Genomic DNA, 27,424 nt, shown 5'->3' on the forward strand with positions numbered 1-27,424 from the left:
AATGGTGAGTGAGGGAGGGTGTACCACTACAGCAGAAGCCACGAGTCACACACACACTCACCTTGTAGGACGCCACTACCAACGACCCCCTCCTGTGCCTACTCCACCTTTGTTGACATTTTGAGGTTTAAAATTACATTGACTTAATTTGTAATCATTCAAGGGTAAGTCATGGCTGCTTTTGAAACTTTCCTCCATATACGTGATTATTGACATTATCTAACTCATTAAAGATGTAAATAGACACAGGTTAATTAGAGGTTATTAAGGGATATGAACTAGAGCTTTGAGTCAGTATTTTTTTATTTAGTATCCCGCTACTGCTTGTATTCAGAACACTTATGAACATCCCAGCTGATGTTTGTTGACGGGAATCAGCTGATCATGGCCTTCACCTTCTGTGCGTGTTTGTGTTGTGTACAGGAGTTATGACATGTGTGTGTTGATATCTCTCGCCTTCTCTCTCTCTCTCTCTCTCTCTCTCTCTCTCGTTGCATTCTTCAAAAATTGGAGGCGAATTTTACACGCAAATCTAACCAAGCGTAAAAAGAGTTCACCGACATTTAGTTGGCGTAAATAAATAGATGAGAATTATCGTGTCTTTACCTTCTGTGTTCAAGACAGTTTAGTTACCCTTAATGTTATGTTTATTATATTAGAAACGACTCGTTTATGCGGTCACTGCCTCCCCCCCCCCACACACATACATACACACACACACACACACAGTACAATGAATATCCCTTTCCGGTGGTCCCGTTTACAAAAGCCTTTAGTTGTCTTTATGTCTTCCTGTGCCGACAAAACAACGGAGATAAAACAAAGTAGATATAGGTAAACAAGGTAGACAAAACAAGGTAGATAAAATGAGGCAGATAAACAAGGCAAGTAAACAAAACAAGATCTGCCTGTCTTTATTTGTGTGTGTGTGCGTGTGTGTGTGTGTGTGTGTCTGGTAGCTGTATAATACGATAATTACAGACAGATACCCACAATTTATGTAAACATTCATTGCGACTTATATTTCCTGCGGCTAATGTCCAAATTCTCAAATAATCGTAAGTGGAATAATATTTGTTCTCTTATCTGGGGACGTGAGAACGTGTCTAACTGACTCACTTAAGTTACGCCACAAAGACCGATTCTCAAAGGGTCTGTCTGCATATTCTGCTTATCACTTTAAACACGAATAGAACTTAATAGACTCAATAGATACTCCTAAAACACGTAATATAACACAATGGATTCACTTTCCTGCCATTGTATTACATAGACTAAGAACCATGACTCGATAATTACGAAGGAGTTTGAAATGTGGTGAAAAATGTTTGGTTATGATTCAGTGACCTCAACCCTGGTCTATGTAGCGATCGGTGGAGAGGTGGAGGGAGGGAAGGGTAGTGGAGGGGAGGATAGCGAAAAGGTGGTGGAAAGAGGGAGGGAGGGAGGAAGGGAGGGGTGGGGAAGAAAGTGCAGTCACTGCAGTGGAGAGGTGGGGAAAGGAGAGGGGGCAGTGGGGGAAATGGAGGGAGGGGGAGAGGTAGTGGAGTGAGAGGTGGTTGAGCGAGGGAGGGGTGGTGGGGGAACTGGATTGTGGGAGTGGTGGTGGAGTGAGAGGAGCGGAGGAAGAGAGAAAGACAGAGAAGAGGACTATGCGAAAAAAAATATAGTAGGGAGAGAGAATGAGAAGTCAGGAGGGAAAGAAAGAGAGATTGACATTGACAAACAGACAAACAGATAAATTATTATGGTTGGCTGGTCAAATAATATTAATTACTCATAGTTATAACTCAACAAAAAACATGAATCACCTACTCTCTCTCTCTCTCTCTCTGTCATGGTCATTTTTTCCCAGGAGGTTCAGCATGGCCTGTAGCTCGTGTTATTGTTTAGAAATAGTTGCCGTAAAAAGTCAACAACCGCCATCGTCTTTTTCTCTTGCTTGTCGTGCGTCAGGTAGTCTGTCCGCGCGATAACTTGAACAAATATTAGTGTATTTTAATGTAACTTGGATGTATGGGTGTGTCATGACAAAATCTCGGTTCAGTTTGATAATGAGTGTTTTGTGTTGTTGTTGTACAGAGTTATGGCCTGTTGGAGTTTGTTGTGGTGCGGTGGGGGATTTGTGAGATAGATAGATAGGTGGATGGATGGATGGATAGATGGATGGATAGATGGTCGAGTGGATGGATAGATGGTTGGATAGATAGAGATGCCATAACACTGATACACATACATTCACTCATATCTCGACCATGTGTTCTTAGAGTACAAATGATTACCTCTGGCTCGTGACAAAGAGTGGTTTAGTGCAGCTCATGGTACTGTGTGTGTGTGTTCTGCCTATACCTGATTCACTTGAGCTGCGACTCTAAGATGATTTTCTCTCTCTCTCTCTCTCTCTCTCTCTCTCTCTCTCTCTCTCTCTCTCTCTCTCTCTCTCTCTCTCTCTCTCTCTCTCTCTAAAACTCTCGTAGTTCTAGATATGGAACAGATTCTTAAAGATACTTACGTTAATTTACTTATGTTTTGTCTTAACTAGGAGCAGGAATAGGTGTTAAGGTAAGGCCAGGTATAGTCTCTGTGTAGTATTGACGTCATTGTCCTTCATCTCTGTGTGTAGTAGATAAAGTGAACTAACAATGTGTTGTCTTGTATCTCCAGGTAAGGGGGAGGGAGGAGGGGGGTTGGGTCATGAGATAAGACGGAGGAGAGATTTAGCGGCGCACGAACCCTTTGAAAATCCGGGACTTTGTCTGTGTTAGTCATGGTGTGTTTACGCTCATTCACGGGGCCATTGTTTTGATGCTGATCAGATTTTGGCCCGTTAGGTCGTCAACTCCTCCTCTCTCCCTCACTCCTCCACCTCACTACTCCACCTCACTACTCCACCTCATTCCTCTACCTCTCTCCTTCACCTCGCTACTCCACCTCACTCCTCCACACTAGAGAGAAAGTCAGAGAAAATAAACAGCTTTCTCTCTTTATTCCTCTTCTCTATAAAGTTACGGGTCGTATAATCTTACCCATGCCCGTCCGTCCGTACGTCCATAAAATTGTCGTGTCCGTACAATAACAGGAGAAAGCTTGAGTGGATTACGGTGAGACTTCGTGTATGGATTAATAACATGAATATTTGGGTCGAGTTTGATAGTTAGTGTATTTTATTGTTGTTTGTTACAGTTATGGTTGGCTGTTAGGGATGGTGGTGGTAGTGGTGGTGGTAGTGGTGGTAGTAGTGGTGGTGGTAGTGGTGGTGGTAGTGGTGGTAGGGGTGGTTGTAGGGGTGGTAATGGTAGCAGTGGTGTTATTTTTTCGGATATAACTCTGTCTTCACATTCTCTCTCTCTCTCATTACACTCCTTCAATCACTTTCGCTCACCTCCCACCCTCACACCCACACACTCTCACCTCTCTATCTCCACTTATTTACACTCTCACACCCCCTCTCCCTCTCACCCTTACCTACCCACCCACCCACCCTCCATCCCTCTCTCTTCCCTAACTAATATTATCCTACCTACCCCACCCACTCCCACCCACATCCACCCACCCACCCATCTCTCTGTTGTACTAGTCCACACTTTCCACATTTCCGCTTCATTTATGGGTCGACACGAGAAAAAATACAAGAGTCCATTTAGTGTTGACAGAAGCACCACCATCATACAGTACAAACTCCCTTCACCTCATTGACAACAAGTGCACGTTAGGTTAGGTTGGGTTGGGTTAGGTTGGGTTAAAGGAGAAGAGAACAATGAAAATAACATCCTAGGAGAACAAAACAGAGAGAGATTTCTACTCGAACTGCGACATTCACTGCTTATATCCGAGTCACATGGAAGAGTTTTACACGAAACAACTAAAATAATAACAATAATAACCTGGAACGAGAGAATAAAGAAGAGAAAAGAAGAGATAGAGATAAAACATAGAAATTTGTAAGATACGTTAGTACATATTAATATAGTACACTTAAACGTATTTTCACATCACTTGGGGGTGGGGGAGGCAGAGAGGGTGTGTTAGGGTGGGGGTGTTGGGGAGAGAGAGAGAGAGGTGTTGGGGAGGGAAAGGAAGAGGGGTGTTAGGGAGGGGAGGCAGAAAGGGTGTTGCGGGAGGGAAAGGGAGAGGGGTATTGCGGGAGGGAGGGAGAGTGGGGTGTTGAAGGGAGGGAGAGTGGGGTGTACCTGCCAGTGTGGTGGTAACAAACTGGGCCACACTTCTCTTTGTATATTACACTGTTCATTGTTCCCCGTATCACTCATATTCCCTCTCTCCATCCCACTCACCCTCTCCCCCACCCCATTCACCCCACTCTCCCGTGTCTGTCTGTAATTGGTACTGGACTCTGTACCTGTAGTGATAGGTATTGGTTTAAATTCTGTACCTTAATGATACTGTGAACACCTGAGAATTACTGTACCTTTACTTGAACACCTGAGAATTACTGTACTAGTCCTTGATACCTGAAACGTGTCCTTGTACTTTTTATTTTTGGAGAAAGTTTATATCTTGAGGTGGAAAGTCAGATCATTGTAACTTACCAAAACGGGGACATAAATCCAGCGAAATGGATCTGGAATTCGAGTCCATGTGGTTCGTAATTAGTCCATCTTATCCGTATTCAGTCCCTAGGGGTCCATATTGAGTCTACAGGATTCGTATTCACTTCATCCAGTCCGTATTCAGCGCCCAGGCCTTCAAGAGTTCCAATTTCCAGGTTTTCCAGAGTTCCAGGTTCCACACGAAGGATAGATCACTGACTCGGGTAATAGAGGGAGGGAGGGAAGGGTGTGTTCCAGGAGCCTAGTGAAGTATCTCAAGGTTTTCACCAGTGAGTTTAGACCCAGTTTAATTTCGGATGTTTCCTGGATCTAACTGTCTGGGTCCTTTAGAAGCAGTGGTTTTGGAGGAAGTGGTCTTAGAGGTAGTGGTCTTGGAGGCAGTGGTCTTAGAGGCAGTGGTCTTGGAGACAGTGGTCCTAGAGGCTTTAGATAAATAACCTGTTAGTATTTAAAAGAAAAAGAGTAAACCCAAATGAAACTAAATCAGTGTTGGATGGTCTGGTTGTCGTATTTACGGATCTGTCCACAGTTGGCTGACTTTGACCGAGATTGAAAGCCTCGCCATCACGTCAGTCTCATGCTACTTCTTGCCTCGCGTGTGACGTGAATAGCTCGCCACTACACGCTCGGCTGGCTGCTCTCCCCCACCCCCTCTCGAGTACCACTTGTATACTTCCTAGCCGCTGGATAGATGATAAGTATGACTCGTGTGTGTGTCGTTTAGCGGCACGAGACCGTCAGAAGAACGGTCCTTGGTATCGCTACGCTGCCATGGTGGTACTACTCACTCTGACTCACCAGCCGTGGAAAAGTGTGGGAAAAACTACACTCGTAAATGAAAGTGTTTTGTTACGTGGATATCTGATATGTTCCCAGCAGGTAATACGTATCTTTATCTTCATTTACATAATTTTAGCATTCATAGCACCTCGATAGTGTTGATTGATATAAAAATTCTTAGTATTTGTGAATGCTAGATACGAATGCACCAAACTAACTTACCCAAATATAAGACACAAAGTTGGTAAACAAAATAACGTCCAAACTACACAGTGACTCTACATTAAATGGCAGCGTTCTCAACTCTCCAGCCAGAGACCAAATATACGAGAGAAACTTAAGGAATCCTAACTGTTTATTTACATTGAAACGATAATTATGGGTGTCTGTGTACGACACTTGGTGTTGTTGCAGTAAACAAAAACAAAGTGACATAACACACGCCTCGTAACTGTAGATGTCAACAAAAGGTAATTGTTCCGTTTATTCTAGAGTTTTTATAATTTTTTGTTGTAGAAACTAACGTTACTTAATAATACCAACAGCCTGAAAAAAACAGCCTCTTGCAGCAGTCGTTCATCGTGGTTCGGTGCACAGCCTTGCATGGTTGTAATTACTGCAAACTTTAACCGGTTTTTAGTCCCTCTTAAAGAGTTAACTAGTTAATGCTCAAGGGTATATACGTAAGGCAGACACCTCAGGGTTAGTGACTGTCTCTTAGTCGTGTTTTATATCTTGGGAATAAATTGATACACATAAAATGTTTTTCTGGGGCGTAAGTTGTCTTAATTCTCAAATTTTTTTTCAAGATCTTGGCGTCTAATTCTCTTTCAGCTTCTAATTCTCACAGTTATTAAGATCCTGGTGTCTAATTCTGACTTACATTCTAATTCTCACAGGTATCAAGCTTCACTCTACCTGTCCCTTACATAACGCATTCATCTAAACAACAACAAACACCAATTTCGGATGAATTGGACAATGGGTAAAATATATATAATTAAATATTTATAGTAGGGAGGAATGAAAGAGATTTACGTAATTAGTTTGAATGACAATGTGAGGTAAAAGGTCGAGGGAGGTGGAGGGAGGAAGGTGTATACATATTTTCCAGGTTTATCGGGAATTTAAAGTTTTAGTTAGGGAATGGAAACGAATAACCTATCAGAAATAACTTATAAACAGATTAAAATAATAAAATATAATAACTACTTAGGGTGATTGAAAGGGGTTTAATTTATTTTGATGTGATGAACGTAATTAGTTCAACCGGTACCTATATTTTCCAACCATGGCGGGGCGGGAAATGAAGTTGGATGACAGGGAGGATGTCAACAAGAGGGAAACGGATATTGCATTCTATTCTACAGTGTTCTCTCTCTCTCTCTCTCTCTCTCTCTCTCTCTCTCTCTCTCTCTCTCTCTCTCATTACCTGTTGTGGAAAATAACAGTTACCTGCATCCTGGGTTCATTGACTTAGCTGGTGATTTCAAGGTCGTCTCACCTGTCACCTCAGTGGATTCTCAAAGGTCATGGATACTTTCTAGCTTGAGGGGGGGGGGTGACCTTGATCGGTGACCTCTGACCTTGGTATTGTTCATCCAATGTTGACCAAAAGTGTACAGGGTTGAGATATTGCCGGGGTCGACTAGCTCTGAGAATTTGGTCAAGGTCGGGTGAGAATTGTGGACAGGCAGACAGACACAGGTAGACAGAGACAGACAGACAGACAGACAGAACCGATCATCAACCTCAGCGTGTCAAAAGTAAACGTACGATCTCTTAAAACGTCCACCACACCTTGATGGTTACTACAATAAGCTCCACAACCTTAACACGCCAAGTTCAAATTTACTCAGCTAACGGTAGACGGACAGACAAACAGCGAGAGACTTTTAGCTGTCATCACGGGGAAACTAGACAAAGCTACTACACCCAGCTATGACACGGCAAATTCTCTCCCTCTCTCTCTCTCTCTCTCGCGTACAGTATTTTTGTATTTAATCTTGAAGTGAAGGAAGGTGTGTGTGTGTCTGTGTGTGTGTGATACAGAAAAATACAGAGACAGACCTACAGACAGACACGCTCTCCATCTTTCTGAACCAAGCCACCTCCGCCTCAAGGTCATCATCAAGCAGCACCCTACCTCAAGGAAGTGTTTTACCACTAGTAGTAGAGGTGTGTGTGAGGTACTGAGGCTTTAAAGACACGCTATCACCCGGATGCTTCAAGATTCTCTAGGTGTAATTATTTTCCTCTTTGCTGGTGATGTGTGAGGAAGCCGTTTGTTTCCCCGAACTTACGACAGAACGCATCTTTTACTCTTACGACAGAACACATCTTTTACTCTTACGACAGAACACATCTTTTACTCTTGCGACAGAACTCATCTTTTACTCTTACGACAGAACGCATCTTTTACTCTTACGACAGAACGCATCTTTTACTCTTACGACAGAACGCATCTTTTACTCTTACGACAGAACGCATCTTTTACTCTTACGACAGAACGCGTCTTTTACTCTTACGACAGAACTCATCTTTTACTCTTACGACAGAACGCATCTTTTACTCTTACGAGTGTACTCCTGAATGTGCTGCTTAAGGATCTGTTAACCAAAATTTGATATCTTGATTATAACTTGTTCAAATGGCTTTTAGAAAATGTTCAAATGATTTTTAGAATATTTTAATTACTTTTGCAATGCTAATTACTCGCCACTTATGGGTTTTCGAGGTCATTTCTTGGTGCTTGTGTATTATTCTGGATGTACTTAAATAGTTAGGCACATTAAATTTTAGTTCAGAGAGAAAACGTATTTTTGGCCAAAAATCCTTTAAGGCTATAGACTTACAATTTTCGTCATTTCGGCCAAAAAATGGATTTTGTTCAAAATTTCAGTATAGGTAGTTACGACAGAACGCATCTTTTTACGACAAGAACGCATTTTTTCACGTAACCTAAACCATTAAATTGTATTCTAAAAATTTCCTAAGTGTGAAGACTTTTTCTCTTAGTCGGGAAGATATGCCTTGCGAATCTTTACGAATAACGAACCGACATTCTCATGCGACAATAAGCACAACGAATTTGTCTCCCGTCACGAAATCTTACCACAACCTGACCTTCGCATTAGTGACAATCTATATATATATATCACAAAACGATGACATGTATATATTTTTTTTTACAGAATATCTTGCGTGTGTTAATGATGGTGGTAGTAGTTGTAGGGGTGGTAGTGGTGGTAGTGGGGGGTGGTAAAAGAGATTATGTGTGTGTATGAGAGAGAGATTTGAAAGGAATTCGTAGATGGTGATAATTTTTTGTGGTTTTTTTTGTATCCTCCTCCTCCTCCTCCTCCCTCCTCCTCCTCCTCCTCCTCCTTCCTCTTCTCTTCTTCTTCTTCTTCTTCTCCTCCTCCTCCTCTCCTCCTCCTCCTCCTCCTCCTCCTCCTCCTCCTCCACTACTACTAATACTACAACCAAAGCACACACACACACACACACACACACACACACACACACAAGGTCTTCTCTACCTGAATGGAACAAGTTATCTTTATTCACCTTCTAAACATCATAGACACATAACAGGTGACTGACGTAAGGGCGAGAGTACCAGCCTCCAGGTATATAGAGTATCGCCCATATTATAGGTGTGGGATGGCATTTTTTTTCCCCCGTCCTTATAAATGCTGCGACCACGCCCTTATCTCATAGTTACAGGATACGATAGATAGATAGATAGATAGATATATAGATAGATAGATAGATAGATAGATAGATAGGCCCTTTGTTTATCTGGGGCTTTCCTGTGGGCGTGAGGGCGGATGGTGGGGGAAGGTCACAGGGAGGGGGAACAGGAGGGGAAGGGAGATGACAGGAGGGGGAGGGAGATGACAGGAGGGGGAGGAGATGACAGGAGGGAGGGAGATGACAGATAGATGACAGGGAGGGGGAGGTAGATGACAGGAGTGGGGAGGGAGATGACAGGAGGGGGAGGGAGATGACAGGGAGGGGAAGGGAGGTGACAGGGAGGGGGAGGAGATGACAGGAGGGAGGGAGATGACGGAGGGAGGGAGATGACAGGAGGAGAGAGGATGACAGGAGGGAGGGAGATAACAGGAGGGGGGAGGGAGATGACAGGAGGGGGAGGGAGATGACAGGAGGGGGGAGGGAGATGACAGGAGGGGGAGGGAGATGACAGGAGGGGGGAGTGAGATGACAGGAGGGGGGAGAGGCTGAATTGGATTGGGCATGTAGTTTTGTATTTAGTTTGGTTGATGCGTACTGTGGTAGTGGTGGTAGTGGTGTTGGTCGTAGGGGAGGTGGGGTTTGTGGTGGTGGTAGTGGTGGTGGTGGCAGTAGATGTGGTAGTAGTGGTGGTGGTAGGGGTAATGGTGTTGGTTTAGACGGAAATGACGCAGGACCGATAGTGGTAGAGGCGCTAATAGTGGTTTAAATTGTGGTTGATATCACTTATGACAGTATATGGTAGTTGTGGTAATGGTATAGTAGTGACGGTGATTATCAAGGGTTGTGATTAAACCATCATCATCATTAAAGGGTTAAATCATCGTCCTCAAAGGGTTAAACCATCGTTATAAAAATATTACCTCCCAAAATTACGTTTTTTCCTACAAATTTACGCAATAGTTGATAACCACACTTAAAATAAATTAAATAACAAATATATGACAGTATGAATACATTGTGTATGAATGTATCAAGGTCACCCGTGTGCACGTATATATGTATGTCTGTAAATGTGTGTGTGTGTGTGTGTGTGTGTGTGTGTGTGAGGGACAGTTGGAGGGTGTATGAAATATATATATATAAATATATTATACACGTGTGCCAACTGTACATGGGGAGGATGGTCTCATTTGCATATACAGTGTTAAGGATGAAACAGTTGGTAGCCCTGATGCTTTGTTGACATGTCGTGTACTAATGGCGCAACACAGGTATAACAAAAATGACATCTATTTACAAGAACATTAAAGAAGAGAATTAGTTAAGGAAGGTATTGGATTATTTTAATGTTTTGTTACGTAGTTAATTAGAATATTTTGGTTAATGATTAATTATGAAATGATCCCCTGAAGATCGAACACCTGAGCTTATTTCACCTGAAGATTAACTACCCTAGCGTTAGATTGTGTAAGTTTAGGTTAGGTTAGGTTTCTCCTAGGGTGTCTAATCTCCAGGTGATTTGAAAACTATACCCGTAACCAACCCCCCAAATCACTCATTACACCTGACTAAATTATTCACCTCTTCCAGCGGATATTTCCCACATTAACACTGAAACAAAACACAGTCAAATGATGGTCTAACACAATACTGTATCCTTTCCAACACTGAATACACAACACTACACGCAACTCTCATATCCTATTGTCTAGCTAACTGTGTATACTTTCACGCTGGACTTTTGTTGTGGAGAAGCTGGAGTATGTCATTCGGTATCTCTGTCATTATACTGTATATCTGTATTTATCCATTTATCTCTATCTACATATTTATCCCCACTCTTATTTTCTCTTCCCTTTTTTTCTATCTATTTAATTATCTAATCTATCTATGTCTGTCTGTTAATCTATGCACCTAATCAACAGGTCAACCATGACGCGCTAACCTTCGACGGGCGGTTACAACACTAAGACGTTCCTCCCGCCGCCCGAAACTTCCACAGTCTGCCTCAAGATGGCCCAGCGATCACCAGGTGGCTCCTCTCTTCTTCTGTTGCCTCTCACTTGTTGCTGCCTCTTACGCCTCGCCCAGGTAAGTGTGACGTCACGAGAGGTTTGTTTTAAACAATTGTGTATGGATTTTAAGTATTTTTGGTGTGTATTATGGGGAGATTGTTACTTTTTATGCTACTGTGATTAATATGGGTTGTGGTATGTTGTGGGTATCTTATCCGTTTGTGTGGGTGTTTGTTTGTCCGTATGATGTTGGTCGTTATAGTGGATAGGTCCGAGCCAAACTTGGTATAGAGTTTTACTATTACTTAAGGAAAATGACTATTGATTTTCAGGTCAATAGGTCTAAGGTCAAGGTTACTATTACCATGAATAGTTCAACATTTTTCGATCGTTTTCTAAGATTTGTAACCATGGTGTGGGGATGGTCGAGAGTTTAAGCATTTTCTTATGGTTGGTAGTGAACATTTAGGTTTATTTTTTAATACGTCGGGCAGCAGTGTTGGTTGTGGGGATGTCGAGTCACTGTTCGAATCCCTGACAGGAGTGTTGTATCCGGAGCTTCGGACTAAACGAATCCATCACGTGGCCTCGGAAGCGAGCAGTACTACGTCATGAGTAGTTTAGGGCAGTCCCGCTCATTTGTCGTTACAATTATCTCTCTTGCTTTTGTCGACGACAATTTCTCTTCCAAATCTGTCGTCAACCTCCAGGAAATTCTGTCCATTTTTCTGTCAATTGTGAAGTAAGAAAAATAGTCTCTCACAATAGACTTCCGGCCGTACTTTTGTCTTGACGGGAGGGGTGGGAAAGTGTCTTGTGTTGTGTTGGCCGTAGTAGTAGTGGTAGTAGAGGGTTGGGTGGTGGTAGTGGTGGAGGCTGGTAATAGTGTTGGTAGGCTGGTAGTAGTGGTAGTGGAGGCTGGTGGTAGTGGAGGCTGGTGCTGTAAGGTTGAGGCGGTCTTCTGTGTATTGTTCTACCACAAGGCGACAGCTGAGGCCCATCGGGAACTCCACCCAACATTTTCTTGTGTCTCAGAGGGTTGGGTTAGGTTAGGTTAAGTTAGGTTAGGTTTCTCAAGATTCTTAAAGAGTTGTCTGTTGAGATTCTTAAACGATCGTAAGTTCATTTTTTTTAACCTTAACTGAGGATTTGAGAGAGAGAGAGAGAGAGAGAGAGAGAGAGAGAGAGAGAGAGAGAGAGTGTAAGTTGTCACCATAAACCCTCCCGACAGTGACTGGGAGAAAGTATACGCTTGGTTGAGGACAGTGAATTGGCTGGATGGTATCAGTCAGTCACTTTCTCCTGTCTCTGAATAAAGTAAAAGTGGAAAGTGTCAACCGTGGTTTCTTGGGCAGTGACGGATACAAAAGTACCTGAAGACACACACACACACATACACACACACACACACACACACACACACACTTCCTTTCCCTACACTAAAATGAGAGATATAGACTGGAGACAAAGAGACAGACTGAGACAGAGAGACAGACAGACAGACAGACAGAGAGACAGAGACGATGTGAGCAACTGGTGATGAGAAAATTAAAATAATCGTCAATGGCGTCACGCCCAATAAGCTTCTTACGACCATCATCACTATTATGGTGTGTGTGTGTGTGTGTGTGTGTGTGTGTGTGTGTGTGTGTGTGTGTGTGTGTGTGAGGTAGATGGATAAAGATAGATAGAGATGAGGATAAGGAGACAGAGGAGTGGGGAAAAGTGAGAGGGAGAAAGAGAGGGAGAGGGGAGAGGGAGGAAAAGAGAGGGCGAAGCTGGGAGAAAGAGAGGGAGAAAGAGAGAGGTAGCGGGGAGAAAGAGAGGGAGAGGTCAGAGGGGAGAAAGAGAGGGAGAGGTCAGAGGGGAGAAAGAGAGAGGGAAAGGGGAGAAAGAAACAGGTAGCGGGGAGAAAGAGAGAAAAGTGTTGTGTGTAGATGCTTTCTTGTGTGTGTATGAGTGTGTGTGTAAGAGTGTGTACGCATACCCTTTAATGTGTTACTATTCTGCCTGCCTGCCTGCCTGCTCTCTCGCATTGATTATACATGCTAAAGAGACCATGCTAGGAGGACAGCGAGCACCAAACTCACCAATTGACCGACTGACCGATCAACCCGACGTACCGTACAATAGTAAACAGCAAGTCGTATCAGATTTCAAGCGACCATTCTATTTACAAAACACTCAGCTGGTTGCCATACTGATGTGACGTCATCAACATGGCCGGCCGTGTCACCTGCGGACAGGATGGGCGTCTCCTCACCTCATGAAACGTTTACAATAACTTTCATGGCTGGATAATTAATTGTTTTTTTTACTTAGATGTTATTGTCCTTTACGGCAGGTGTCTAGCGTATCATAAAATAAGGTGATATAGAGAAGGTAAGTGCTTGTTAGGGAGGGATTTTGTTTGTGAGTGAGTATTTTGTTATTTTATTTATGTATCTCGTTATTGTTTTGTTTTTGTTATTTTTAAGTCGTCTTTTGTTTTGGTTTGTTGTGATGTAGAAACACCGTGACGTCATTGTGTATTGGTGTACTGTGGTGTTTACAATCTCTCTCTCTCTCTCTTTCTCTCTCTGACATACACACTCACACACACACACACACACACACACACACACACACACAGAAGCTTCACATTATTATATATAAATTCTCAACCGCCTGAATTTTGCCAACCGTAAGTCACCTGTCTGTCTGTCTGTCTGTCTGTCTGTCTGTCTGTTTCCATATTTTCTTTTCATCCTCCCATCCCATCCTCCCTCCTCCCTTCCTCCCCATCCTCCCCTCCCATCCCTCCCATCCTCCTCCTCCTCCCCATCCCATCCTCCCCCTCCCATCCATCCCATCCCATCCCATCCCCTCCCTCCCTCCCCATCCCATCCTCCTCCTCCTCCCATCCCATCCCTCCCTCCATCCCATCCCATCCTCCCCATCCCATCCCATCCTCCTCCTCCTCCCCATCCCATCCATCCCATCCCATCCTCCTCCCCTCCCTCCCATCCCACCCATCCCATCCTCCCATCCTCCCTCCCCATCCCATCCCATCCTCCCCTCCCTCCCATCCCATCCCATGATGAAGCTTCCGTCGTCCACCTGTTAGGCCTGTCTGGTGTTGGTCACACAGCGGCTGCACCTGTACACTCACACCCAACTTGGTAATTACTGTAGGAGCCACACTTGGGTTCTTTACCTGGTCCACCCATACCTTGTGACTTCCCCCTTCTGTCTGTCTGTTTCTCTGTCTGTCTGTCTGTCTGTCTGTCTGTCTGTCTGTCTGTCTGTTCGGAATACACACACACACACACACACACACACATATGTATTCTGTATGTATCTCAATGTAAAAAAGTATGTATGTATGTATGTATGTATGTATGTATGTATGTATGTATGTATGTATGTATGTATGTATGTATGTATGTATGTATGTATGTATGTAATGGGTTATTCTAAGAGGTTGTAAGTGTGGGCGTGAGGGTGATGGTGTGTGGGTGATGGTGTGTGGGCGAGGGTGAAGAAGTGTGGGCGTGACTGTCTGCATGAGGTGTCACTGAACTGGATGTTAAGGTGAAGACGTGACGAGAAGATAACAATGGAGGAGGAGGAGGGGGGAGAGGGGGGAGGAGGAGGAGAAGGGGGAGGGGTAACGACATAAAGGAAGTGGAGGAGGAAGTGTAGGAAGAGGAGAAGGGGGAGGAGATGGAGGATAGGAAAGAAAGAGGTGAGGAGAAGCAGGAGGAAGAAGAAAAGGAATTGCAAGAAGAAAAAGAAGAAGAAGAAAATAAAGAAGAAGAAAATAAAAGATTACATGGAGGAAAAAGAGAACGAAGAAGAAAGGAAGACAGAGGAAGAAAAGAAGGAAAAGTAGGAAGAAGAAACAGGAGGAAGAGAAGAAAGAAGAACAATATCACAATAACACAAACAATAAAGTCGACGAAATACAACAACAATAACATTACTCAAGGAAAACGCTAACTCATGCTATGGCAGGAAGGGGTGTTGGTGGGTGAAGGGGAAGAGGAATCACCATGACACCTTTTATCACAGCTATATGCTCTTGACCTTTAACCTCATGACCTTAATGATCATAACAGTTGTAAGGGATTGTGATGGTGGATGTGTAGGTCAAGTGTGGTTGTTGTAGGTTGTGTTGTTATTGAGTTGTGTGTTTTGGTTTACGTATTTGGTGTCATTGATTTTCCTATTTATGTGAGTCGGTGATGATAATGGTAATAGTAATAATAATAATAATAATAATAATAATAATAATAATAAGAAGAAGAAGAATTGCCAACAGAAATATCTCTCTCTTATTTATACGGCAATCTATCAGTGTCGCGGTCTATCTCACTTTCTCAATGTTTAACTTTCTCTCTCATTTTTTCTCGCTGTCTAAATTACTCGATCTCGCTCACATTTTTTCACTCTATCTCATCCACTGTAGCTCACTCTCTTTCTCTCTAAGTCACTCTAGTTTACTCTTTCACATTTTCTTTATCTCTCTCTCTCTCTCACCTGGGTCACTGTAGCATGGAAGAAAGTTTGTTTATGGAGGGTTCAGCAGCAGGACCGCAAGTGAACGACAACTGATGGCGGCAACAAAAACAGAAAAGCGAAGTGAAAGTTGAGAGAAAGTGACAAAAAAAGCTCAAAAACAAGTGATTAAAAGATGAAAACAAAATAATTTAATGAAACGAAAATAAAGTGAAGATCCGATTAATTTTGGCAAAAGTTAGAGAGAAAATAATGTTTCCTTTTTATTGGGGTGTACAAACTGTGAACTCTTGTTAATTGAGGCGTAAAACTATAATAATTAAGTGTTTTTATTGACGCGCGAACCGTGATACCATTTATTTTTTATACAATTTACAACCTCTGTTGGTGCGCAAACCATGACTACTATTTTATTGTTGCGCAACTTGAACTTTTTTTGGGTGGGGGGGGCGCTCAATCCAACTTTCCAACTTAATCCAAAATCACTATAATCACTACAGAATTATATAAAGAAAGCATAACTATATTCTGTAATAAGTACCTAATTTACTGGGGCGTTGGCTAAATTACGTGGATGATGACATATGTGTGTGACAAGTTTTAGGCGGGATAATAACAGAGTTTTAGAGAGCGTTACGTGAAAGTGAAGACGGTGAGGCTGAACCTGACGTCATAGGAAGGAAGGAAGGTAACTGGGAAGTCTTCTTAAAGCTGATTTTAGTATTATTTTGTGTGTGTGTTTCAGTGTCCATCTTGTGTCGTTCTCACATCACCAGTTTAGAGGAAAACTTGCAAATCTTCGAGATTATAGCCCTACCCTCTGACCTGTTCGGCTGAAACTGACCTTGGCTTCGAACTAAACTTAACCGTATAATCCATCACAAAATCTCTCTCTCTTTCTCTCGATGACAATTTCACTGTCATCACAAGAGTTACAGTCAATTGGTGTAGTTTTGTGTGTGTCAAGTGTCAGTTGTCATTGTGTCATTAATCATATCACAGTGGCACGTGTCAAAAGTCAGAGGTGTATGACGTCACACCCGATCAGCTAGGGAGGTGACAAGTCAACCAAAATATCAGACTAAATTATTTTCCCTTTTTCCCTTCTCTATCTTCTTCCCTTTATCCCTCTTCCTTTCTTCCACCTTTCTTCCCGTTCCTTTTTGCCCTCCGTTCCTCCACCCTCCCCCTCTCTTATGTCCTTCATTCTCTTCTTAATCTACCTTCTCTACCTCTTCCCTACATTACCTTCATCCCTCCACCCCTTCTCCCTTTCTCTCCCTTCTTTTATCCTTCCTCCCTATCTCCCTTCTATCCTCTCCCTAACCCCCATCTCTCCTTCCTTCTTTCCCTCTCTCTCTCGTGGGCGGATCGACAAGACGGAATGGTGAGAACACTAGTCTTACTCTTTCAAAATGGCCGCCAAGATCGACAACGCCCGAGAGAGAGAGAGAGAGAGAGAGAGAGAGAGATGATTAATGGCGTAAGTTAAGACACTTGAATTATGGTGAATATTTTAGTCATCATATCCTTTGTACACGCACCAGAAGGTCTCTTTCTTATATATCACTTCATCTTCTCTTCCTGTCTCTCCCTTCCTCCCTCCCCTCACCACCTACATAGTCACTGGTACCCTCTGTTTTCCCTCCCACAGGCAGGTGTCAGACTGACCTTGGAGGAAGAGAGGCAGGTATTCGGGGACAGGAACCCAGGTGAGTGTTGACATCAGCTGTTTTTTGTTGACATCAGCTGTTTTTTACTGACATCAGCTGTTTTTTGTTGACATCAACTGTTTTTTACTGACATCAGCTGTTTTTTGTTGACATCAGCTGTTTTTTGTTTATTTTATCTGCTTTTTGTTTAACATAAAAGAACCATTTTCTTTTTACCTTCAAACAAGATTTATTTTTTTACAGTGCCAATTTACAGCGTGATAGAGCCTCGTGTGGTGGAGGGAGAGGGGGAGGAAAGACGCCACCCACGCCACACCCGCTCCTCCCACTCCCAAGGCCCTCTCCTACAATTTAATGCCCTTGGTCGATCCTTCAACTTCAAGTGAGAATTTTATTGTTTTGTCCTGTCCTGTCCTGTCTGTCTGTCTGTCTGTCTGTCTGATTTGTCCGTATTTTTGGGTCTTTTTTTTAGTTTGTCAATTCTGGTATTTTGTTTTGTTTTGTTTTATTTCCTGTCGGTATTTTCTTACGTTCTGATTGATCAACTTTCTCAACCTACCCTAAATTAGCCCAATAGTAACCTCTCATCATCTATCTTCGTTCTGATTGGTCGGTTTAGCCTCTACTTATCTTAAATTAAGCCCAATAATAACTTCTTATCATCAACCTTCATTCTGATTGGCCAAAATCTCCACCCACCCACAGATTAGAGCCCAATAGCGACCTCTTATCCCCTTACTTCGTCCTGATTGGTCGACACCGTGAGATGAGGGACATCCGGCCAATCAACCAGAGCCAGGTGGCGTGTTTCTACCAAGGTGTCGAACTGACGGATGGCAACAACACTACCATCGCCGTCGAGCTGTGTGATGTTGTGGTCAGTTTATCTCTATTTATGGGTTCGGGTTTGGGATTCGGATTTGGGTTCGGGTAAGGGTTTGGATTCGGGTTCGGGTTCAGGTTTGGTTATGTCTAATCTGTCAATCCATCAATTTGTTTATCTATCTATCCATCTATCAAAGCAAGTTTACCCTCAAAATACATCTTCAAGGTCCGTTTTCTCTTGACACACACAGCGAGGAGTCATTGCCAGTCTGTCGGGAGAGTATGTAATCGAGCCGTTACCCGAAGGCGCATCCCGAAGGAGGCGCCGAAGTAGCACCCAAGGACACCACCAGCAAGAGCAAGAGGGCATTAATTCTTATACCCACGTCATCTATGCCAAGGAGGATAATGGTGGCTATACTGCAGTGCCCAGTAAGTGTGTGTGTGTGTGTGTGTGTGTGTGTGTGTGTGTGTGTGTGTGTGTATCATTATTAGCATTATTACACATTATCACTTGAGAAAGAGAGAGAGAGAGAGAGAGAGAGAGAGAGAGAGTCTTCGGCACTCCTGTCCTCTTCCTCACCCACCTCTTCCCCCTTCAGAATCCAGAAAGAGACGATCCTTCCTGACGCCACTACAGGAGGAAGAGGAGAGAGCCGCACTAGGATCCCGCCCTGAACGACGCTCTTACTACGACAGCTATGAACACGTGGTGGACTCCCGCATGCGGTCAGAGTGGGGCAGCGACCACCACAACAACCGCTATGATGACAGGATTCCTGACAGGTAATGGTGATACTATTACTACTAACTACTACTACTACTATAATCAGTCAATACTACTACTACAACAACAACAATTACTACTACTACTAATTAACTAACCACAACGCCCCCAGGAAGGACAAGCGTGGGGAGGACCTGTACATAGAGACAGCTGTGTTCGTCGACCAGGATCTGTACCGCCATATGCACGATAACTTCCCCCGAGATACTGAGGACCAGGTGTTGAAGGTCGTCCTCGCCATGGTGAACGCGGTGAGTCGAGGAGTTGCTGGGGTACTCGAGGGTAAGGGGGTTAAGGGGAGGGAGGGGGCGGAGGGGTGTTTAAGTGTAAGGAAGTTAAGGGAGAGGGGGGAGGAAGGGAGGGAAAGGGTGTTTGATTATAAGGGGTTGAAGGTCTCTCTCTCCTCTCTCTCTCTCTCTCTCTCTCTCTCTCTCTCTCACCTCCTTCACCGCCTCCTCCACACACAGGTCCAACTGCTCTACAATGACGCCTCCCTCGGCCACAGTGTCAAGTTCGTCCTCAAACGCCTGGAGATCCTGTACAGTGATCCTTCTGGTCTCCGCCGCCCCAACGACATCGACACCTTCCTCACCAACTTCTGTACGTGGCAGCGTCAGGAGAACCCCGCTGACGACGCCCATCCTATGCACTGGGACCACGCCCTCATCCTCACAGGGCTTGATGTATTTACTATCGACAGCAATGGAAGGGTCAATTCACAGGTGGTTGGTGAGTAGAGTGTGTGGATGTTGGTGGTGTTGTGGTGGTGTTGGTGTGGTGTTGTAGTGGTGGTGTTTGTGGTGTTGTGGTGGTGTTGGTGTGGTGTTGTGGTGGTGTTGACGTGGGTGTGTGTGTGTGTGTGTGTGTGTGTGTGTGTGTGTGTGTGTGTGTGTGTTTTATCTGTCTGTTTGTCTATCTATCTATCTCTTAATCTATCTATATCTCTCTCTTTTATAAAAAAAATTGTTCTACTGTGGTGTTCCTCTTCCATCTCTTCCTACTCCTCTTCTTCTTCCTCTCCTTCTTCCTCCTCCTCTTCCTCCTCTTCCCCTCCCCTCCTCCTCCACAATAACCCCCCCCCTCCACCACCACCAGGTCTGGCTCCTGTAGCAGGGATGTGTACTCGCTCGTCCTCCTGTACAGTCAACGAAGGACGCCACTTCGAGTCCGTCTACGTCATGGCCCACGAGATTGGTCACAAGTGAGTCCTCGTGAGTCCTAATTGAGGGTCATAAGAGGTCATTGCTGGGTCACGGTTCATGTCATGTTATTGGGGTGGAATGTAGGCCAGCACAGGTGTAGGTCGGGTACAGGTGTAGGTCAGATACAGGTGTAGGTCGGGTACAGGTGTAGGCCAGCACAGGTGTAGGTCGGTTACAGGTGTAGGTCAGATACAGGTGTAGGTCGGGTACAGGTGTAGGTCAGGTACAGGTACAGGTCAGCATCACCTCTCACTTCTCACCTCTCACCTGACCTCCAACAGTTTGGGCATGCGACACGACGGTCTCCAGGCAGGCAACAACTGTGATTCTGGGAGGTACCTCATGTCTCCTACCTTGGGCTCCGGCAAGATCACCTGGTCACCTTGTTCTAGGAGATACCTAGACGACTTCCTCAGGTGAGTCCTCCGTCCCCTACTTCTTCAGGTAAATCAGTCCCCTACTTCAGGTGAGTCATTAGTCCCTTACTTCTTCAGGTGAATCAGCCCCTATTTCACCTGGGTTGGTAGGTCTGTTTGTTTACATGTGTGATGTCATTCATTGGTAGGTGTGTTTGTTTACATGTGTGACGTCATCGACAGGTCTTCGCAGGCTTCATGTGTGAGGGACGTGGCAACTCCTGACCGTCAGCAGATGGACCACGAGGCGCACTCCCTCCCTGGCCAACGCTTCTCCGCCGACCAGCAGTGTGAGTGTTTCTGTCTGTCTGTCTGTATGAGTATACGTTTGTCTCTCTGTAGGAACATGGTCGCCGGCACTGTACTCGACCACCTTCACTTCCTCAACTGTAACGTCAGGTACCCATTCACAGCTGGGTGGACTAAGGGCGTCCGGGGATCGAACTAGAGACCCTTAGAGCAGAAGGCGAATCTCTGAACAGGGCTGCCAACACAGTCGTCAGCCTTGGGGAAGTGAAGGACTGTCATTGAGTAGATGGAGAGACCGTGTGTGTGTGTGTGTGTGTGTGTGTGTGCAGACAGACAAACAGACAGACTGAGACAACAATAACACAACACATCCTTACAGACAAACGCTCACAACACTTACTCTTAATTACGTCCCGTTAATAACAGTATAATAATAATAATAATAATAATAATAATAATAATAATAATAATAATAATAATAATAATGAACCAAAACTTAAAACCGAATTACCGACCAGAAGTTAGACAGTCAGGGGGTCATTTACCTGTGTGTTAAATCATTAGTGTTTCCGCCTCACCTTGATGAATACGGGGGATATTGGAGGTCATGACAAGCGAATATTGAAGGTGAACTTCACACACACACACACACACACACACACACACACACACACACACACACACACACACACACACACACACACATATACTCATATACTGTATATTCACACATATACATTATACCTATATAAGCCCCAACACCCTCCTTCCCCAACATAAACTTCCCCCTCATAACACTTCATCCTCGTCCTCCTCCTTCTCCCCACAATAATCCTTCCCCTCCCCTCTCCCTCCCCCACCTCCTCCCTTTCTCCCCCCCTCCCTCCCCCCCCACCACTGACCGCCACCCTCCCCACAGGTATGTTGAAGCACGGGACAGGGAGCCAACACGCGAACACCCAGCGCCTGGAGGAGATCTGTCAGGACCTGCACTGTAAGAGGGACCACTACACTTGGACCTCTCACCCGGCCCTTGAGGGAACTACCTGTGGCCATCGCAAGGTATACCTCACTCACCCTACCCCATTCCTACATCATTCTACTTCACTCTCACTCATTCTAACTCGTCCTGACTCACTCCCCGCTCACTCATTCTTCTTCCTCTTCTCGACAGTGGTGCCAACGAGGACGATGTAAAGAAGACCCGAACGCCCCCGGCCTCTCGTCGTCCTCCTCCTCCTCCTCCTCCTCGTCCTACCAGTTGGCCTCTTCCTTGGGGTCGTCCTCGGGGTCGTCGGAAGCAGGCGTAGGAGGGACGTGGGGGTCGTGGTCAAAGTGCAGGTCGTCGTGTCTATACGGAGTGGATGGCATACTGTCATCTGGTAGCACCGGCCTGGCCCTGTCTGAGAAGCGGTGTAGGTGAGGGAGATGGTGGTGTTGTGTTGTGTGTGTGAGAGAGAGGGGGGGGGTTGAGAAGGAGAGAGAGAGAGAGAGAGAGAGAGAGAGAGAGAGAGATGATGAAAAAGTCCGAACTTTTAACTCACCCTCCTCCCGTATCTCCCCTGCACCTACAGTAGCTGCAGGGGCGAGTACAGGTACCGTGTGTGTTCAGCGGTGCAGGATTGTCTTACGGGACAGCGGAAGACCCTACAGGACTTCGCTGACGAGACTTGTAGAAGGCGGTCGAAAAACTCTGCCTTCCTGACGGGGCTGGCTGCCAGGGTCCCTCCAGAAGGTATGTTGGGGAGTGTTTACGAGTATGTGGGTGGAGTATGTGTCCTGTGTTTGATCTATAGGTACACGTGTCCTCTCATATGGATGGTGTTTATGTATATACCCGTGTCCATTTAGTATACACATGTCCAAGTCATTTGTGGCTCTGCTAAGGTTTAGAAACACTTGCCGTGTCCTATGTCCACACCACCTATGTCCTATGTCCACTCCACCTTATGTCCTATTTCCAGGGTTGTCTCACTGTGAGGTAGAGTGTGAGACAACAGGTACAGGCATCCAGGAATCAGGCGAGAGTTACCCCGATGGGACGGTCTGTCAGTCACCCACAGCTCTTCCCGCCTTCTGCGTCACCGGCGTTTGTACTGTGAGAACCTTAATGAATATATATACTGTTTTTTTAATCTGTACCTCCTGTTAACAGAATCTTAATGAGTAACAGGAGTACCGTTGGTTATATATGTTGGTCATTACTCCTGTTGTATGTCTCAGCACCTCCCTCACTCGTTCATCCTCCAGACGTGCTGTAACACCTCCTTCCTTCTACAGGAGTTCCGCTGTGACCCCTACACCCTCTACGGGGCTGATCCCCTCACCTGCCGACCTGACATGGGCGTCCCGGACCCACATCGACCCCTGGGCCCCAATGACCCACTCTCGAGGCCCCCAACCACCCTTGCCCCAACCCGCAGTACCTCCACCACCACTCGACCGGGGTATGGAGATCCACAGTGGAGTTCATGGAGACCTGCCTCAACCTGCCGCTACAGGTGAGTCCTTACTTCTGCAGGTGGGTCCTCAGGTGATGAACTTCAAGTTATTTTGAGGATGTGTGTGGATTGTGAGGATATACACACACACACACACCAAGTATAACTTTATCTCCTTCTCTCTCCACACAGCTGCCTGACCTCAGCTAAAGGCATCCAACTGGTGAGCAGGAAGTGTCTGGACTGGAGCTGTACCGGAGTCAGCAAGAACATCCAGGTCTGCAACCCTCCTAACCCGGTACGTCAACCTAACCTGACATAACCCAACTCCCACTATCACCGTCACCAATACAACGACCACCCACCCCACCCCACATACCACTACTAACAATACCTCCTCCTCATCCTCTGCATCTATAGGTGGACTGCAGCCGCTTGAGGACGACCTTCGAGTACGCTAGTGAGGTCTGTGGGCGCTTCAAGTCAGAAGTGGACCAGCTGTCGGGTGTGGGCATGCAGCTGGCTAGTACAAGAGGTCAGTTCCACGTCTGTCTAAGTCACCCGTCTGTTTATCTAAGTTACCCGTCTTGTTTCGAAAGTTGGTTTTCTGTGGGTAACAGCTTGGTTGAAAGTTTTCTTAATGTGTTAAGGCGTTCGTGTGTTCCAAGTTTAGAAGCTCCAAAGTTGTTGGTTGCGAAAGTCAGAGCGCGAAGATGACAGAGGAAGGAGCAGGAGGTTAGGAAGGGAATTGTAGTGGGAGAGATAGTGCCGTGGCTTTACACGACTGCGTTTATTTGGTTAGCGCATAGCGCACGTATTGGGTTTTGTCTGTGTTGGGTGTGTGATCCTCGGGTCACCACTCCTCCGGATTGTGTCAGTTCAAGTTTAGAAGCTCCAACAACTTTCCCTGAATACGAATTCGCAACCTTTCGATTTACAACAGGTACCTACTTTACTGCTAGGTGAACAGGGACCAAGGGGACTAGGAAGAGTGTCCAAACAACTTCCGCCTGCCCGGGAATCGAACCCGTGACATCTTGCTTATTATTATTATTATTATTAATTCGCCCATATAACTTCTAATACCAATCACTTTGCCCCCAGCCTGTAATCTTCAATCACCTACGACTCATCCTGTAACCTGTAACTAACCATGATCTTCTCTCCTCATACCTCAGATGACCCAGACCGCGCCTGTACGGTGGCCTGCCAAGATGCAGTCCTCAACTACCGTTTCTACCGCGTTAATGGGAAAGATGGTTGGTTTCCCTTCGGTACTGATTGCTCTAAGGGCCGCCAGGGGGACAATTCTTACTGTCTCAACGGCAAGTGTTTGGTGAGTGATGCCGCGAGATACTACGAGATACCACTAGACTTTGAAGTGTATATCTCTCTCTGTCTCTTTTACTTCATACGAGATCAGAGATAATGGTGTTTGACTCAAGATAAAGTTAATGATGTATGGTTGTGTTCCTATAGAGTTTCTTACACAGGGAGGCTCCCGTGATCCTTTTAAGATATCTCCGTCTTTTCTTAAGTTGTCTACAGACCTTCTTACAAGTCTTCTCTGAGTCTTCTTCAGGTCTTCTTTGTCTTCACTCACATCCTTTACACACTCACACACTCCTCATCAGCTCCACACACACTCACACTCTCCTCCACACACACACTCACACACTCCTCATCAGCTCCACACACACTCACACTCTCCTCCACACACACACTCGCATTCACTCACAACTTGTACACATTTCCTCTCGTCCTAGCCATCCCACAACCCCCGGCTCACACTACCATCACCTCTTCCTCCCACAGGACTTCTCGGACGAGGGGACGCCGCTCCGTAATACCATCTACACGGAGTATGAGAGGGCGCGATCACTCGACCTGGAGCCGATTATCGAGAGGGACTTCCCCAGGGAGGTGAGGCCCGTGTCCTCCCGCCGATGGTTGGGTTCTTGGGGGCGCCGACGAAGGGATGTTAGCTCTTCCTCCTCCTCCTCCTCCTCCGCCTTCAGGGATCAGAGGGACGCCCTACGCTCCTCCAGGCGACGACGAAGGAATATTCTCTCCTCCTCTAAACGACATCAAAATGACATCAATTCCTCCAGACAAGAAGGGAAGGACGACAGCTCTTCCTCCTCTTCCTCCTCCAGGCGGTGGTCCTCCTGGAGGCGACGGAGACCGAGAGACGTGACCTCTTCCTCCTACCCTATCTCCAGCACCATCAGCGACACGCTCCTCCTCACACTCGTCGCTCAGATCAACGACACATGTAAACTAACCTGACTCTCTCTCTCTCTCTCTCTCTCTCTCATTTGTCCATATGAATAGTCAATGCGAAATCCACTTCTATACGGGCATAAGGCTCTCTGATTGGTCCAACGTGTCTCTCCCTCCCCAACAGTGACGTCAGTACACGAGCTAGACAGCAACACACACTTGAGGTCATCAATAGACTTCAAGAACCCGCTATTTGTGGATCAAGGCCCTCCTCCACCTCCAGCTACATCATCTCGAGGACAAGGTAGCAACTTTACGGTGACCCTCAAGCCTCATACCTTCACCTTGACGCCCCTCAACCCACGAGTCCCCGCTAACAGCACCAGCAGTTTCTCCGGGGCGTTTGATCAAGAGGTGTTGGGGCCTCGGGAGTACAGGTGGAGGGTGGTGGTGATGCCCTGTTCCGTCACGTGTGATGTAGGTGAGTGTGTGTGTGTGTGTGTGTGTGTGTGTGTGTGTGTGTGTGTGTGTGTTGTTTTGTACTTTTCTTGGATTACCTGAAAATTACTTCCCCCCTCTCCCTTAATCCTATCCTACCCTATCCTACCCTATCCTACCCTATCCTACCCTATCATACTCTACTCTAACCAACAGTTTCCTCTCATACATTACAGGACTGCAGGAGGTGGTAGTGATGTGTACTGTTATAGGAGGAGGCGCTGACGAAGAAGTGACCGAGGCGTCCCTGTGTTCCCCTGACCCACCACCAATGACCCCGGGCTTCAGGAGGTGCGGGCGTGAGGTGAGGAGGTGCCCGATCAGACCTCCTCATTCCTCCCTCATCGAGAGTACCGCGATAGGGAAATGGTTGACTGGATTAATACAGGCTGCGAAGGGTGGTAGTAGTGGTAGTAGTAGTAGTAGTAGTACGGGTGGTAGTAGTAGTGGTAGCATAGTATAATTTTTTATTTTAAGGTAGTATAATTCATATGGGGTTATGTGAAGATTACCCACCCCTAACCTAACCTAACCCAGTACCCTTCAAATGGTTCCTCTGTAGTATAATTGTTTATATATATAACAAATACCCCATTGATTAAGAAATTAACGAGGCATTGTTTTATTTCCTTAAAAATCCTGTAAGTTGACATACGATTTTTAACTTTAATGTCATGGGATATCACGTTCTTCCCACGGTAGAGGTAAGAATAACACTATCTTCCCCCCGTTCGTTCCTACGTGTTTTTTTTTTTAAAGATCAAGACATGTTTCTAACGTGTTCTAGAGGTCAATATTTATGACCCCAGGTTCATAGGTCAAACTTTTTGTTGTGTATGTATAAGCTGTAGTTGTAGTAGTGTTGTGTAGTGTTGAATTGCTTGTATTTAATTGGGGGGGGGGTGTAGATGAGTATAGTCCTGTATCTTGTATGAAACCAGATTAGGACGGGGAGCTTTGACGGAGCACTAGAGGGTTTGACGGACGCTGAGTTGGACAGGTAATGAGTCTGGCAGGTAATGAGTCTGGCAGGTAATGAGTCCGACAGGTACTTAGTTGGACAGGTAATCAGTTTGGCAGGTAATGACCCTGACAGGTACTTAGTTTGACAGGTAATGAATCTAACAGGTACTTAATTTAACAGGTAATGAATCTGACAGGTATGCATACGCAACTGGACAGGTGAGAAAGAGCTCATTATAAAGAGTGCAAGAACTGAGTGTAAACAGAGAGAGAGAGAGAGAGAGAGAGGTCAGTGTAAACCCTCAAGTGTGAGAGGTGAAACAAAAGCTCTCCGTTCTCCACTGATTGTTAAGAAGCCAAACAGATCTCAGAGCTAACGAGTTATGTGCAGTTAACGCGTAATCACCCAACTACTGTACACCTTGTTACAAAAAGAAGCTTTATTGATATGATTGTAATGTTGTGAGTAAAATTGTGTTAATGAGATGTGTGTGATTTTGACTCTTCCTATTGGTTGGTGTTTTAAATAATTACTGAATTATGGTTTACCTGAAGATTAAACTCTCCAACTTAATCTATCCAAAT

At 45.2% G+C, this 27,424-nt stretch overlaps 1 protein-coding gene across 1 annotated transcript; it reads left to right on the forward strand.

The window, feature by feature from the left end:
* Positions 1–27,325, forward strand: LOC121870811 (A disintegrin and metalloproteinase with thrombospondin motifs adt-2-like). Its single transcript, XM_042372781.1, has 23 exons — positions 1–164; positions 10,973–11,138; positions 17,217–17,274; positions 17,479–17,617; positions 17,941–18,112; positions 18,312–18,492; positions 18,663–18,846; positions 18,960–19,098; positions 19,315–19,576; positions 19,943–20,048; positions 20,331–20,465; positions 20,649–20,755; positions 21,634–21,776; positions 21,889–22,133; positions 22,289–22,449; positions 22,679–22,812; positions 22,995–23,215; positions 23,348–23,453; positions 23,576–23,690; positions 24,334–24,491; positions 24,971–25,430; positions 25,563–25,859; positions 26,053–27,325. The coding sequence occupies exons 2-23, from the start codon at positions 11,061–11,063 to the stop codon at positions 26,337–26,339; spliced, it is 3,888 nt and encodes a 1,295-aa protein (XP_042228715.1). The 5' UTR covers positions 1–164; positions 10,973–11,060; the 3' UTR covers positions 26,340–27,325.
* Positions 27,326–27,424: the final 99 nt, after the last annotated feature.

Source organism: Homarus americanus, unplaced genomic scaffold, assembly GCF_018991925.1.
Source record: "Homarus americanus isolate GMGI-L3 unplaced genomic scaffold, GMGI_Hamer_2.0 scaffold16119, whole genome shotgun sequence".
Taxonomy (NCBI): Eukaryota; Metazoa; Arthropoda; class Malacostraca; order Decapoda; family Nephropidae; genus Homarus; species Homarus americanus.